Raw genomic sequence first — 16563 nt, 5'->3', positions numbered from 1 at the left:
AACATTCTTTCTTGCAAATTAGGTGATCTGGGCTTTGCCAAACCCCCCAGCAGCATTCGAATCCCAAAATGACCTTTTGTTTAAAAACTAAGCGCAAAAGGATTTCTAAACCAAACCCAAGAGGACTTTTCTACAATGTCTAACAATAGCAGCACTTACTTGCAGTGTCCAAACCTAGCAGAACTTTCCCAAAACTCAAACGGACTTTCTCTCAGTCTTTCAACTGAACCCAACAGAAATCTTAGTGTAGTGTTCAGGGTAAACCCCAACTCTTACCCAGCACTGTGAGCGTGACGTTGGCGGAGATCATGCCTGCTGTGTTTTTGGCCGTGCAGCTGTACACACCCATGTCCTCTGGCTTCACGTGCATTATGAAAAACACGTCGTCATCGGGCATCACCTCCATGCGCCGCTCGCGGGCTGCCGGGAAATCTGTGCCCCCGTCTTTCTGCCAGGCAACCTGCGGAGACGGGTAACCTTTCGCCGCGCACTCCAGACGAGCCTTCGCGCCAGCTCGGATAGTGAGGTCACGTGGGGTCTTCACAAATGATGGCAGCACTGTGTGTGTGTGAGAGGGGGAAGCAGTAAATTAGCCACGGTCAAGTTAATTCCTGACTAATTCAGTTGGATTTGGGAAACAGGTTAAACACAAAACCATGGAAAAAATCAATAAATAGAATAAAATCTCCAAATACAATCAATTTGCATCTGGTGGACTGGCGGACAGGCTGAGTAATGGAGTCAGAGTCTGTGCAGCATTGGCGCTGAATCAATTTGTTCCAAATGTGCTTGGACGGAGCGGTCAGGAAAAGAAGGAGGGAGAAAGGAGGGCCACTAATCACATTTCTGTCCTGAAGCTCAGTAAGTCCTGGTCTGCTTCTTAATTTAGCCAATAATTCCCAAATGCTATTGGGATTAAGTGATCTGAAACAGGAACATTTGGCAACACGCACTGCTTGATTTTATTTTTTAAAGAGCGCATTCATGTTTTGTTTCACTCTGGGCCATTTGTCCCCCCATAACAACAGGAACTTGTGTCACTAGAAAAGTGGAATTGTGCTTTTTTTTGGACACCAGTATGGGACAAATTGTATGGTTTGGGGAAACTGGTCATTATTCTGGTGGTTGATTTTTGGGCCAGTTCTTGGGTTAAAGTTCATCATGTTTGATATATAGAGTAAGTTACCTAGTAGCTAATTTTGGTACAAGGGCAAGAGCAGTGCCAATGCCTGGTATCATAAAAAAAAAAAACAAGACCTTTTATACACTGAGCTGTGTAGTAAAGTCAAAACCTACCACTTATGCTGAGGCGTGCTTTGCTGGAGTAGGTGGAGCCAAAGTTATTGGAGATGACGCACTGGTAGCGTCCTTCGTCCTCGAACTTGACGTTGTGCAAATGCAGGACGGTTGTGTACTCCATGATTCCTGCCCCGTCTCTGGAGGAGGAGTGGGCGAAGTTCTCGACGTGGGCATGTGGCAGTGGCTCCTGGTCTTTCCTCCAAGTAAAGGTCATGGCCGAGCTGCTGCTGCTTACCGCTGTGCACGTTAAACGTACGTCCTTCCCTAACACTCCGGCCGTGGGTGCGGGGTGAACCGTGATTTGAGGTTTGGGCAGGTCATCTGTGTAGGAAAAACGGGTGTGGTCATTAACATGTCAGCAAACCTAATTTGTTATGCAAACATGAATTGTAGAAGTTGTTTTTGTCATTTTTTTTCTGACATAATTGTCATATATAATAAGAGTTATGATTTCAATAAATATGAGAGCCTATCACATGCTTGTATGCAAATGTTTATTACATCAGCTTTCCTTGGAAAGATATGAGTTTGCCAGTTTGATCCACAAGCAAATTATTTGTGCAAAATTCAATGATTTTTAGGGGCAACCGTTAATACTTTAATGAGAGATTCCAATGTCCCATTTGTCTTGAGACATTCTGTCCCTCTGACGTAAATATGTAATCTCAGGTAAGAATTTATTAACTAAAATTGTGTCATTGGGGCGTAAGCTGTTCCTCCTAATTGGAAATACGCAGGCTTAGTTCCTAACAATCAGCCCTGTATTTCCATGAATGTCAAATCGTGTCGGATCAAACCCTCTATAGAGACTGGTCCAAACCCAAACCTAACACACCTAATCCAGGCAATTAACTCCATCAGGACAGGAGTATGTAATCGAACAGAACATGTAATGATGCCCACCACAAACGAAGCTCTGTGTTGGAGCCTGGAAGATGCTGGTACCGTTCAGGCTTTCGGGGTGTGCGCACGTGGCGTGGACGCCAGCCTGGAGCTCTCGCGCCACCACCCACTCAGGAAACCAGTGCAGCTGGCAATCGCACAGGAAACTATCGCTCAAGATCTCGCTGTAGACACAAAGCGAGATTTTGAAAAGACTGAGTATGACTGTTTAAACAGTAACTCAAATTCAAGTTTTGAAGAAAAAAAAAAAAAAAACAGGCATAGCTGTCATGAGTCAGAAGCTTGTGTGTGTGTGTGTGTGTGTGCCATTATATTTGCAGGACGTCTGAGACTCACAGTGTGTGGAGGTTCTTCATGTTGTTGAAGGCATCTGGTAGAATTGAAAGGATGGCATTTCCGCCCAGGTTTCTGTTCAGACATGACAAAGATGATTTTGGAGCATCCCCAATGTACACACTGTATACACACATTCTCTTAGTCTCATATACACATGTATGCCAGCTTGTATTTGTAAAAAGGTTTACTTTAGCTTAGGGAAAAAGAAGCCGGTATTTTGCTACGTCTGTACCCTCAAGCTACTTCTCCAAAACTAAATTCCATTTCTTTGACAAAATGTTCGTTTCGCAAAAAGGGAGAAAAAGGCTAAAGCTGGCTGGAGTGATACACCAAGCAGCTGGCCGCACACACACACACACACACACACACACACACACACACACACACACACACACACACACACACACACACACACACACACACACACACACACACTACAGCCTCGTTCTTCCCCTTTTACAAAGAAGCTATTAAATTGCTTGCAGCCCTCTCAAGCATCTGTTTTTGGCAGAGTGCTCCAGTGGCCGCAATGCATTTTGGGATACTCACAGGTGCTCGAGGGCTTCAAGGCCTGAGAAGGCTTTCTTGGCCACTGACTTGATTCTGTTTCCGAACAGTGTCCTGCGATTCCAAGAGATAGGAGATAAATGGGAAAAGAAGAAATTGGGGAAATATTGAATAAATGGTTGGGGGAGGGGTGGGGGGAAGAGAAAAGAAGAAAAATTATTAGTGGGGTTTAAATTGATAAGACATTGCGGTAGTCAAAATTCTAATCGTGTTTATACAGATTGGGGTTCTCACAAAAAGCAAACTTTTAAATGTAGCAGTGATAACAGGGCAGGGTAAATTCATGAAATAGGGCTTCAGTGAGAGTACGAAGCTTATAGGTTTGTAAGCGACCGTGTCGTGGACTGGCTAGCAAATAATAAACTAGCCGTTTGCCTGGACCCCTGTGTATGTGTTGGTACCTGCTCATTTTTGAGTGGGTTCTATTTCGTTTAACCTTCTTTGGCAAGTGATTAAAATTTAAGATTTATGCTGTTGACTGAATTCTGCCTACGCAAGCAGCACAATCTTTAATTGCTCCCTCCTCGACCCTGAGTCTAAGGCACCATGTAATGTCTGTCAGCAAATAGTATGTGGAATCTATTACAATCTATATGACAGAGAGACAGGATCTGTCAGCTCCTGAAAGAGCAAGACATCACCATCTCTCTTAGGCTTATATACTTAGGCTTCTAATCACCAGGGCAGCCACCCAGATTCGTCTGTGGCTTCATTTTGAACCTCTATGCTGTGTTTATGCTTAATTCTGAACACATCTTTTAAACTTAGCTTTCACATTGAGATGTACTTTTTTCCTGACCTTATCCTAAACCACCAGATTGAGCTTCCCCTTCCCCTGGCATCAACCTAAACCCACACAGTATTGTATGCTTACCTAGAGTCAACCTTGATCCTCCCCAGTGAACTTTACTTGTGAGTGAAAAACACTGCCAGGAGCCCCAAACCTCTAGCCTAACTCCAGCTTCTAGTCTGGGACTTAAAGGGTTTTATTTGCTCTGGGTTCATGTAGCATCTTTGATTTGAACTTTACAGGTATATTACAGGCAACTGGTCAAAATGCATGACTGTACTTTCCTGGAAAATATACAGCATTATAACTGTCTGACAAATTGTCAAATATTGTTTGTTTATTAGCATTTTATGAAAGCCGTGCATCTGCATCTAAACCTCGGGCAATCCATGCGTAATAAAAGATATTAAAAACAATCTGTCTGAAGGGAGATGAATACACTTTAAAGAAGTGCAAAAGAAAAGAAAGGGGATGATGGGTATTTTATCAGTCACGTCAATGTGCAAGTAAGAACGACAGGAACAAAGCGACCGCAAAGAATCCATTCGGGTGATAAACCTACACACCCGTCTCTCATCCGCATTGTTCTATGGGAATGTCCAGAGGCACAAAAGCAGGCGGAAAGCCCTTTGATGTTCCGTTCCGTCACCCTCGCCCATTCCCATGCCAGCTCAATGGCCTCTACAGCAGAAACCAGCGACTGCAGTGGGATTTTGCCAGGACTGCGCATCACTGGGATGAAAGGAGCGGGGCAGGGGTTGAACACGATGTTTGATGAGGCCAGATGCCCCTTCACCCTTCCATTTCACACCCTCGGGATTAATTGACACAATTGCAGGGTCTGACTTGGAGACCTTGCGCAATACACCAGAAAGCCTTCTTAGAAGTGTTTCCAATAGTGTCTCTCTGATTCCACTCTTGATATCCAAACATTCTCATTCTTGCTTTGATAGCACATTGGTCCATTGTCTGGTCTGGGCAACAAGCTCAAATTACTGATGAGACACTTGAGTTTTTATCCCATATAACATTAGGTCCCATGTTGCCACTTGACCAATGGAAAATGCATGTCCTGGTGACAAATGGTGTGGCAAGTAGTAGATATAGGTTCAGTTCAGAAGAGAAACGATCTGCACAGGGAAGCCTGGTCCTAAAGCAATCTCCCTCGGATTCCATTCTTATGATCCAGGAATCGAAGAGATCCCAAAAGCTGCACTTTTCCCAACAAGAACCTGTCTAAAGTGAGATCCTTTGGCTTGTTTTACGAAGATCATCACGCATGAGTTGTCGGAATTTTTCGGGGGTTGAGCTCGAAGGTCTTCCTGATCTTTCAGCAGTGATGTGATGTTCTTCTGCTCTTAAACCACGTGTGCCACTCAAAACACCTGTTTGGAAACTGTTTGCACCAATTTGATCCAAATACCATTAGCTCCTATTGTTTGACTGAGACTCAAAGTTTTGATTGCCCTTGATCTAATATGGAAATGGCGTGCGGCTCATCAGCAGTTACTGAAATTACTAGGAAAGATGGGGTTTAGAGGAGTAAAAAAAGAAGAAAAAAGGATGAAAGAAAAAGACTCACAGCTTCCGGAGTTTCTTCAGGCCGGCAAAGGCACCGCTGGTGTCCTCGATTGTTCCAGAAATGGCATTGTGGTCAAGCTCCCTATAGGCACAGAAAAACAAAGTGTGAAGTCAGATAAAGTATTCTCTCTTTCAATACTCTTGGCAGGCATATGGTTGAAAGTCACAGGTTGCGCACATGTTACTCTGAGACACACACCTGGCCTGAGGAGTTCTCTCCATCCCGCTTTCTCTTTTTCCCCTCTACCATCGAGCTTTTCACTCTCTGCCAGCCAAATGCATTCTTTCCTTTGTGAAGCATGAGGCTGCGGAAAAACAGCCGTGCCTAGGCTAACGCATGCATAATGCATGACAGCTGAATGCTACTGCCACACACACACAAGCACCCAGGCCTCAGAATCTTTTACCATCATGAATCAGTCAGCAACTTCGCACCGGACAGTGCAAGAAAACCACGACCAAACCAGCGTCGGCCTGCGAGTTCCTTCCTTCGGTTGCGACACCGGCAATCACATTCGCTATTGGGAACTCGCAGCCCTTGCTTTTCAATCAAACTTCATCTGTAAGTATTTAAATAAAAGTGGAACAAATGCAGGAGGGAAAAAATAGTCCATTCGAGTCCTGCTTTGTGTGTTTGCACCACTCAAAGCCCCTCTTTCAATCCCACTCCTCCAAACTTTCATTGCAGTTTGACAGCTCCCCCTTTACAGCACTTTGGCTCTCATTCCCTTTTTCTCTCTCTTTCTCTTTTTTCACTCTGCATTGGCTGCCAGTTTCCCTTTCTTTCTGGCTGGCTGGTCCTAAATGAGCGGCGAGTCGTTAATGGTGGTGCCCAGGGCCTCCGGTCCCCCCTCCGCTCCTTCCTCTCTCACCCGGTGCGTACCAATTAAAGCTTGCCCTGCTCCCTTTCAGCGCCACACACTAAAGCTGTGATTAGATTAGAACTGTCTTGTCAAACAATACAGAGATTTTCAAAAATGAGAAAAAAAAAGAGAAAAGAACACTACTAGGATGGCTGAGCGAGCACAGTAGCGTAGCGCAGCGCAGCGCACATAACCCCGCAAAAAAACCTCTCAGCGGAGACACAGAGAGGTAGAAAGATTAGCACATCAAACAGGAGGACAAGCCGCGGGATGAGAGAGCGATGAAGCGAGACGGACTGAAAGAATAGACAGAAGAAAAGGAAGGGAAGAAAGGAGGGGTGGGGGGTCAAACAGAGACTCTCTCATTCCCACACGAGGAGCCCCTTCCCCCATGGTTCAGCCATCAGAAGTGAAAGAGGGGGGTTAAGGCCAAGGTCTGGCACCCTACTGAGAGAAAGCCTTCACGCACAGGCTTTATTCTTTAGGTGAGAGGGAGAGGCAAGAAAGGGAGCGGTAACAAGAACAAATGAGTCGGTAAGCAACACAAGAAACGCCGGAGCACAAGTCCGTGTGCGTGCCATCGTCGTTTTCTTTTCTTTTTAACTAAGTATTCTTTTTCTTTTTTTTTCCTTTTTAAATGGCCTGGCTCTCCTGAGATACCTGGCACAGGAAGCCATGCACCCAGGAAGCACGGTGGGAACCAACAAGCCAACAAAGACGAACGAACAGCGAAAAGAAAAGAGCTTTCACAAAAAGACACAACGCGACTGGCAACTTTTCCCAACACGTCCATGCAAAGTAACGACTTTCGCAAGCCATAGCTGTCATTCTAGATTTAGTACCTTAAGAATAAACTAAAAGCATTAGTGAGGCTACAAGGCAGGCCTAGCCTCGAATCTATTATACGCTTCTTTTCACTGTTAGCGTACGTGTGGAAAAATTAAAGGCTAACCCAATATCCAAACAAGTACACTTTGCTTTCTGATGCCACACCCCAAAAAACAATGCAAATGCAAGTCTTATGGTAGAATAAAAGTACGAGAGGCAACATTTTCTGAATTCTTGATAAGAACACGAAAGATGTGTGTTGTCTTGACAGGCTTGTCTGTGGTTTGGGTTTAATTCCCACCATTTTTAGCAACCTACAGGTGGACTTTCATTGCTTTTGCTATGAGAACCTCTCAAAAAACAAGACACTTAGCCAATCGTTAAAAAATTAACGTACAGTGTTCACTTACAGTAAGCGTAAGGAGGTCAGCCCTCTAAAAGCCCCCTCTGCTATATTGCTGATGGAGTTGTGGCTCAGTTGAAGGGTCTGCAAGTTGGCCAACTTAACAAAACTGCCCTCGGCCAGCTTCGTCAAGTTGTTATGGCCCAGATGCCTGCAAGAACACAAATCCTTCATATTAAATCTGACTGCTTATTAATTGGATTTTCCTTTGCATGCTCTTGTATAATCAGTATATACAGGTCACTGAGACTCAGGGGTACATGGCGGAGGGGTGATACAAGGACAAAAAGAAAACAACTCACAGCTCTCGCAGCCTCTCGCAGAAGCGCCATCCCTCAGGGTTGAAGCTTGAGATTGAGTTGTTGGACAGATGGAGGTGAAGCAAAGACTGAAGGCCATACAGAGAGCCACTGTTCACCTCTTTCAGGCTGTTGTAGTCCAAATGGCTGCGGGGACGAAAAAGCCAGAGCCGGGTTATTACAGCTTAAACGACTAACCCGGCTGCAATTTACCTGTCAGAGCGCAGAAATGAAGACGGATGGCTCTAAATATGATTCGGCATTAAGGGAAATTTTCATGAAATTGCACTTGGCTCTGGGACGTCTCGAACATGGCGAGTTCGAACTTCGGTAATGCGTCCCAGATTTATTGATGATTCCAAATTAAACCAAGACGGCTAAGTGTTTTGGCATGCATCCAAACTCGGTCTCATTCTAATTAAATACCAGACATGAAATTACCCTAATGAACAAACAGTACATAAAAACATAGCGACTTGAGTTACTTCGAATGCAAATTTCACCCTGGAAACTAAAAATATTAAGACTTTATTTTTTTTCCCCAGAATCGCTGGATAAACAGTTTTTACAGACTTTACACAGAGTGATGTTTGAGTGTGCGTCCAAATATCAAGAAACAGTAACAGACTCACAGGGATCTCATGCGTGCCAGGCCGAAGAATGCTCCGTCCGTGAGCTTGCTAATGTTGTTCCTTTGTAGCTTTAGCACCTCCAGATTGGAGAGACCCTGAAAGGTCAGTCCTTCTATCAAGCGCAACCGGTTTCTGCTCAGGTCTCTGTGGAAAAGTCACATGGATGATGAGATCACAGGGAAACGGAGGACAGCCTGTAATTATAGCTAAATGACTAGTTAACTGCCTTAATACTAATGCTAGACTTTTCATTGTGTCATTCATTTTATAGGTGTGTAATGATGATAATGGAGCGTTTACTAAGTAAAAAACTGAAACCACACAGGGGAAAATCCTGTCCTGAAGGCTTTGCCCTGTCCAGACACTCGACCTGGAGACTCCTTCCGTAATTGTTCAATGAATCTCCTCACAGCATTACGTCGTAACTTCAGAAACTTATTATGATGCGTTTATTTGATTCGATTCAATTGATTTGTTCTGCGATTTGTCTTGCAGCTGTGCCATCATCCGAGCTGCTGGTCTCGGAAATGAACTCGGAACTCGAACACAGCTCACGCAAATATGAAGCGCTTCGCAAAAGGACAACAGACAGTAATATGGAGCCGATTAACATTCTTTTGGCAGATGTTCATCTTCTGAGTGAGTCTCCTTCACGTGTCACTCTTCCATTAGAACACACACACAAAGGTTTGTGGCTTTGAGGAACCAGATACAGCACCCAGGTGCGATGGCTGAAGTGTGTGTAGTGCCTAAGAGCAAAGCGAGACCCAAAACATCCCGGTGGTGGCTTTGTGTTCACCACCCTGTCGCTACAATCAGACTGGAGTTACAGTAACACCCGAAACCCGAAGAACAAAGCATGCCTACAGCCATAAAGAGACAGGGAGAATAATGGCCGTGAGGGCACCCTCTTTAGATGAACAGCACACTTTCGTTCCAGGTGTGAGGACTGGGGGCGAGAAAATTTTTCAGCACACTTTTTCAACAATTTTTAGGAAGTTACAAACTATGGGTATGTTTTTCTTGAGCTGATAAAGAATATTTTTTCAGAACAGGGTTTTTTTTTTTTTTTTCCTTAAGGAACTATTCTTTCAATAACTCCGGAATATTTGCAGGCAATCAAGAACCGTTTAAGACACTCAGGAACTTCCCAAAGAAAGTGTTTTTTCGGGAATCCTGGAACAATTTACACAACCGGACCATTTTCAGAAACGTGCCATTTTGAAGAAATTTTCTCAGAAACACGTACATTTTGAGATACTTCTTTTCCAGGTTTTTACACTCAAGATGTTCACTGTACAAACCCTGGCACTTTTAGAAAACCCCAGAACCATGTTTCTAACACAGGAGCCTTAACAGAAAGCCTGGAAAATAAATTCCCCCCCCATTCATTTTCAGGAACTCACAATTCAGAGTTCAGGCATGTTTCCATTGTACCTTTAAAAAAAAAAAAAAAAAAAAAAACACTGAAACCCACAAACATTTTATTTTCCAGTATTTTTTGTTCCCTTTTTAAAAAAAAAACATTAGAGCTGCTATAGTTCCTGTGTCGAGGGTTCAAGACGGTTTTTAGATCCTGTAGAGCCAGAATTCAACACCTGTACTGCTAAGGTGGAGCGTTTTGTATCGAGGAGTGCTGATTGGATCAAATATGCGATTATCCTGCGGCCACAGGTTGTCACGCTTACATGTGCACACACACACAAGCGCACACAGCTGCATAAACATAATAGTTATTAACACCTGATTTATTGCTCTGTAATTAACTTGTTTTCAACTAATTCCCTCAGTCTGTCTTTGCCACACATTTTTATTTCTTCTACACAACACATTTTTGGCCCTTGTGTCCCTCCAGCCTGCATAATTAAACATGTAGAATTATTCACAAACAAACCACCAAGTGTAATCATTTTAGGATCCAGGATGTATGAAGCGAAGTGTAAAAAACAGTTGATTGATGTATGCAGGTGAGTTCAGGTCACGTTCCGTCTAGAGAAAGTGTGTGTGTGTGCGCAAGTTTACTCACAGCTGCATTAGTCGGGGAAGCTCGAGGCCCTTGACAGGCAGCTGGGTGAGCCGGTTCCTGCCGAGCCTCAGGACCTGCAGAGTGTCATTCAGGTTCCTGAACGCTCCGAACTCCAGGTGTACGATTTTATTACTGCTCAGCACCCTGAGGAAAAAAAAAACAAAAAAACATTTTCAATTCCACACATTACAGTCTAATAAGACAGTACTACTCTATAGTATATGCTTTATCTGGCGGCTGTCCCTGGAATACCGGGTGGGAATACGCCCTGGATAGAAAATTGCGGCGTTAACCATATATAACTTGTGTATATAATTTAGTTTTAAAGTTTAATTGTCATTAAATATGCACAGTCTGAAAGATTTCCATGGCTTGCTTCCACTTTTTGAAAAGGAAAAAAAAAGGTTCAGGGAAATTTGTGGAAAAGATTCGGAAAATGCTGCAAATCAAATCCACAACTCGAGTATCTTCGACTTAACTGTTCCTAGAATCAGAATTTTATTTATTATAGAATTTTATCAGGTTTATTGGCCAAGTGTGTTTTACACACACTAGTAATTTGGTTGTGGTGACGATCAAAAGCATGAGCCGAGACGGAAGGTTCGATTTGTGGTGTCCAGACAATGAAAAAGTGAGTAAAAAAAAAAAACTTTGGGGTTGGTGTTCAGGGGGTTTGTTCGAGAGAAAGGAAAATATGGAGAGAAGGACAGGACGATTGACTCACAGCTCTTGGACACGAAGGCCACGAGGGAAGCAATGTTCTCTCACATCGATGATGTCATTATTACTCAGATCCAGAGTCTCCAGGTGGGTGAGGTTTTGGAGACGGCTGCCCTGTACGCTGCTAATCTTATTATGGTGCCTGGGAGAGAGAGATAAGAGATGCTATTAATATGTCTGACACGTTTTATTGGTTAGAAATGAATACACCGGGAAACGACGTGTCCCATGGAACTGAAATAAAATGCGCTATGGGACACTCAAGGACTCTATGGAGAGGAAAACTGACATGGACCTCGAGTATTTGTCAGATTTAGCGTATTTCTGATGCTAAGTATTCTTAATTTACATAATATTTGGCAACCTTGTTGTACAATAAAGCATGCCAGGTACTGTGTTAATGCTAGCTAGATATCCAGGAACTAGTTATGTTTTCACCACAAAAATCTTTTCGAGAAATAAAACGATTTCCATAATAAAAGTCTTCCCTGGAACTCAAGAGCGACTGGATGGCGGTGTGCCGTAACGAACACTGCTGATCGGTTGAAGCTTCATGTCACCTGGTCAATCCGTTCTTTTTTTAAATTGTCGTCAACTATAGTATATATACAATAGCAGACAAACCTGTCATTATATATACATCAATTACTAAATCACCAATAGCGATACAAGCTAACTACATAGATTTAGCACACATTCGGCTAAACTTCTACACCAGTGTCAGATCATTTGCATATCGTAGCATGATCAGTCAAAATTAATGATGTCATAAAACCGAGATCGTATATATTCTAGTCGTTTAGAAAATCACTTCGGTGACTCTGATTACTGCAGTAATACGAAGTTGCAGAATAACACTCCCCGATGATTGGTCAGGTGTCTTCGAGGCGGAAAGTGAAAACATCTGCGATTGGTCTGGGCCGAAATTAACTGCGGAACATGTCTTATCAAGTGAAAAACATGAATAACACACATTTCCACATTTGGAAATGTAATCTCAGGATGAACTTTTGATTGTAGGTCTTTCCCAGCTGGTCAAAGCGACGTGCAATAGGGTGGGGTGGGGTATGGCTACTGTAACAGCCTCCTCCTCCAGGGGAATTTTCACATTTGCTATTTGCGTCTTCTTGTTTCTTCCTCAGCCTGAGAATCGATTTTGGGATGGGAATCGGCGCTGTGCTTTCCTTGACGCCTTTGCATTCGAAAAGCATGAAAAGGTCAAAGCCTTTCGGTCCACATCTGGAGTTGTTGGTTTTGGGTTCAGAGCCAGATCTCGAAGCCAAAGAACCCAGTGCAACCAGGAAACTCTTATTAAATGTATCTTACACACGGTGGTCCAGTCTAGCGTACGGCTTTAAAACCTAATAATGAGTTCATTTATGATGAAGATAATCGGCTGTCGGTATTCGATATATCTTCTGAAATGATCTCAAACATGGTGTCTGTGTCTCAGACGCTAATTGGCACGAATATGCCGGGAAAACGTGGCTAACAAGTTAGCTGTTAGCTATTAAGTTCATTAGAATACGTTATTATTGCTATATTTATCCTGGGACTATTTGAGGTCTTTCCCACGAAGGCATGCAAACGCACGCAAACGCTCACACGCCACCCCTGCTGGATGTTTTCGAAGAAAGGACTGAGGAAGAGTGACAGAGAGCTAGCGAGACAGAAAAAGAGAGCATTCCTTCCACCATCGCACCTGAATAAACAAAAAAAACGAGGGGGAGAGAAGGATGGCGCGATGGTGAGGGATGAGCACGGGGGCGTTCCTGTTGCTCCTACAGCTCTGAGGCTGCACTGAACAGCAGGTTAAACAGCTGCTGACCCGCATCCAGATCAAAAAACAAAAACACGACACCGAACCCGGGGCCGGATGTGATCGAGGGAGGGGGCGTGGCCTGATTCAACATATCACTCAGCCAGCATAAAAAAAAAAAAAAAAGTGCACAGTTCGAAAGCTCTGAATTCGAATCCCACGCCTGCCCTCGCGCCCTCGCTGGTCATCTCATCTCTTTCCATCCGCCTCTTTGTGCGCGTCACATGACATCACATCGACCCCTACAGCCCCCCTGCTTTCCTCTGATTCGTTTTACAGTAAGCCGCTTGATTTACTGCTCCAGCTGTCGCCCTTCTCCAGCTTCTCCACTGCTAAGTAAAGATAGATTTTTACCCAGCATGCAACAGCACTCCACGGCAACAGGCCTCGAACCAGGCCGAAAAAAGCAACTCCGGGATTCACATCCCGGACCAGAACGCTGCGAAATCCCAAACTCACGCAACCTGTAACACAACCCAATGTCAAACGCTCAAGCTCGTCCACACCGTCAGCAAATCAGCGGTTTGAGACGTTTTTTTATTTTTTTAAATGAAAGAGAATGATGAATAAATGTAAATCAATAAGGTTACACCATGACTGCACAGCCGAGAGCAATCAGGACAGGGATCACTTGACTGCTCAAATGGATGACACATTGGCAGTGAGGATATATTACAGAGAAAGGGAATGTGATACAGGGACGACTGGCGCGCACACACACGTGCTGTATGGAGATATACGAGGACATGAACTGGGGAGCTGCACACACACACACACACACACACACACACACTCTATACACAAGTCTATGGATTTGTCTAATGACCCTCTGATATACTGTATGCAATAAAACACATCCGAACATGCTGGTATAGGAAAAGAATCAATAACGCCACCCTGAATTGTTTCCGGTTTTAACAGTTTTATTCCCGCAATTTGCAGATTATAAAAACAATATTGGACTTGTTATTAAATGACGTCTAATTATTATTCCTTTTTTATATTCGCATTGTTCCCGTTGTTACGTTCCCTTACCAGAATCTCTATTTCTCCCTCTCGCAGCTTTTCACGTCACCTGATTGCTACAAAGCACTGACACTGGAGGATTCCTTCCCAAACCGGTACCTAACCTGCTGCACACGTCCACGTTTAAGTTGCTATTATAACTTAAACTGAATGAGTGCATTCATATAAAGCGTTAATATTCAATATAAAACTGATTCGACACTTTACGTCCAATCCAAATATCCAGGTGTACTATGTAGACTGTCCTGTAGGGGGCTGTATCTTGAAAAATCTATATTTTTGAACAATTTTGCATAAACACAGAACCTGAAACGAATACCACAGACACATTAAAGTTGATACAGCACACAGCATGCTTTTCCTACATTTATCAAGTTCCACTTCATCAATATTATGTATCATATATATATATATATATATATATAGACAAATCTTTAAGAGTAGCTGGAGCTTCAGTGTGCGAGAATACACAGCTCGAAGGTGTTGGCTTACAGATGGAGAGTGACAATGGCTGGCGCGGCGCTGCCAAACTCGGGGATTGATGTCAGCTCATTGTGGTCCAGTCTCCTGTGGGTCAAACACGAGAAGACGGTTTAATTACACGTCGAAACGGAGGCCGAGGTATTTAATCAGAGGCATACATAGAGCAGAAAAAATCAATGCGATGTATGATTGTTCATAAGCAGGAGGACCACAGAATTATTTGCAGCATACGCGTAAAGATGATGGTGAGAAAAGCGGAGCGAGGGAGCGGAGCGAGGAAGAGTGAAGCGCTCTGGCCCGTGGCCAGCTGCAGCCCCTGTGCGTATAAAATATTTACAGGGCAGGTTAGTGAGTGGTGTCGGGTGATGATGGAAAGGCCTTGTTATAGCAAACCTCCTCTTCACTCCCAATTCCCCCCACTTTGAGAACAATAGCCTCCGACAAAAAGCCTTAAGTGCCCAATAAAGCTGAGTGACAGTTAGGCTATGAAATCATTAACTACTGCACTGGATGTGACACGTGTGATTAAACTCATGACTGCGTTTCTGCAGAGCTTCCCACACATCATCGGCCATGTTTTAGGAACCAAAAAAATTACAAGGGATGGCCGACTCTGTCAGTCAAAGCCAATAGTGACAAGTCTCTATGTAAGTCTCATGTATGTGGAAGGCGACAGATAGCATCCAGTGCCGCATGCTACCCGGTCCATAGTTATAGAAAGAGCAGTGTGCAGGTGGGTATGAATCAACCAAATGTTGAAGTAAATAATAAAAAAAAAATGTATTCATTCAAATATGGTTAATATATTTATTATAATATATTGAATTATCCACCCACCAGTAAACATTATTCCTATAATTAAACATATTGACATTTTGACTGGTCAGTTGATTAATAATGATTGTATATAATATATCTGTATACAAAAAATATACATCTGTATTAAAAGAGCACATTGGATTTTGGAAGAATCGAAAGCCTCTTTTAACTCTTTCTGTCTGTCTGTCTGTCTGTCTGTCTGTCTGTCTGTCTGTCTGTCTGTCCATCCATTTATGACAAAAGTGACAAATTATATCATAATTCCAGATGTTCAATCTAAAGAATGTGTTCTTATTTCTATCTATCTATCTATCTATCTATCTATCTATCTATCTATCTATCTATCTATCTGTCTGTCTGTCTGTCTGTCTGTCTGTCTGTCTGTCTGTCTGTCTGTCTGTCTGTCTGTCTGTCTGTCTGTCTGTCTCTGTCTGTCTGTCAATACAAATGTAAAAAAATTGTTTGCCAACAATAATCAACCCCTTGCTGTTTTGTTCACTATATATGCTCACTGCAAAGGCTACAATGACATTCACATTTTTGCCATTTGGGAGATGCCCTTTTCCAGACCAACTTATAACTGAGCATTTGAGGGTTGAGGACCTTGCTCAAGGGCCCAGAAGTTAGATTTCAGATTTAGCCACAAAGAATTACTTTTAAGCCACAATTTGTGAAAATATTTCATTATTATTCACTGATGCATTGCTATAGATGTAGATTACAGTCTTGGTTTTGCATAAACGCAGCAAGATTGGATAGATTGCGGTTTGGCACTGATCCTAGATCAGTTAGGAGATCTATGATAGATCTTTAGATTGTGTGTTTTATGATCTGATTTCAGTTCGGTGTTGGACAAATTTTTATCTAGACGTTATGTTCCATAGTTCTATAGAGACAGTTTGAAGCGTTCTACTCACACTTCTTTAAGGTTGGGCAGATTGTTGAGGATGTCCGTATCGACTGCAGTCAGCAGGTTGTGGCTCAGGTTTCTGAAACGGAGAGAGAGAGGAAAAAAAACAATACCGATCAATACAAAGGACCTGGGTAGCAGCTTTAGTGTTGATGTTGAACATTCTATTGCCACGATCGAACGTCTCTCTTTGATCACTCCTCCTTCATTAAGGCCAGGGAGACAAAAACAGACGTCTGATGATCACTCGGCTCGCTGC

At 43.2% G+C, this 16563-nt stretch overlaps 1 protein-coding gene across 1 annotated transcript in view; it reads right to left on the bottom strand.

The window, feature by feature from the left end:
* lrig1 (leucine-rich repeats and immunoglobulin-like domains 1) overlaps positions 1–16563 on the bottom strand; it is a 33536-nt gene that overhangs the window by 4563 nt on the left and 12410 nt on the right. The window contains exons 2-14 of the mRNA XM_083533468.1: positions 16312–16383; positions 14585–14659; positions 11252–11389; positions 10528–10671; positions 8502–8645; positions 7873–8016; positions 7578–7721; positions 5478–5558; positions 3088–3159; positions 2539–2610; positions 2203–2366; positions 1297–1620; positions 277–558 (exon numbers count right to left, since the gene is read on the bottom strand). Coding sequence (XP_083389594.1) covers positions 277–558; positions 1297–1620; positions 2203–2366; positions 2539–2610; positions 3088–3159; positions 5478–5558; positions 7578–7721; positions 7873–8016; positions 8502–8645; positions 10528–10671; positions 11252–11389; positions 14585–14659; positions 16312–16383 — 1856 coding nt within the window. The remainder of the gene's footprint in view (positions 1–276; positions 559–1296; positions 1621–2202; positions 2367–2538; positions 2611–3087; positions 3160–5477; positions 5559–7577; positions 7722–7872; positions 8017–8501; positions 8646–10527; positions 10672–11251; positions 11390–14584; positions 14660–16311; positions 16384–16563) is intronic.

This window comes from Silurus aristotelis (genome assembly GCF_946808225.1).
Source record: "Silurus aristotelis genome assembly, chromosome: 28".
Classification (NCBI taxonomy): Eukaryota; Metazoa; Chordata; class Actinopteri; order Siluriformes; family Siluridae; genus Silurus; species Silurus aristotelis.
Note: the sequence above shows the minus strand (reverse complement) of the source record. Positions and strands in the feature narration are given on the sequence as shown.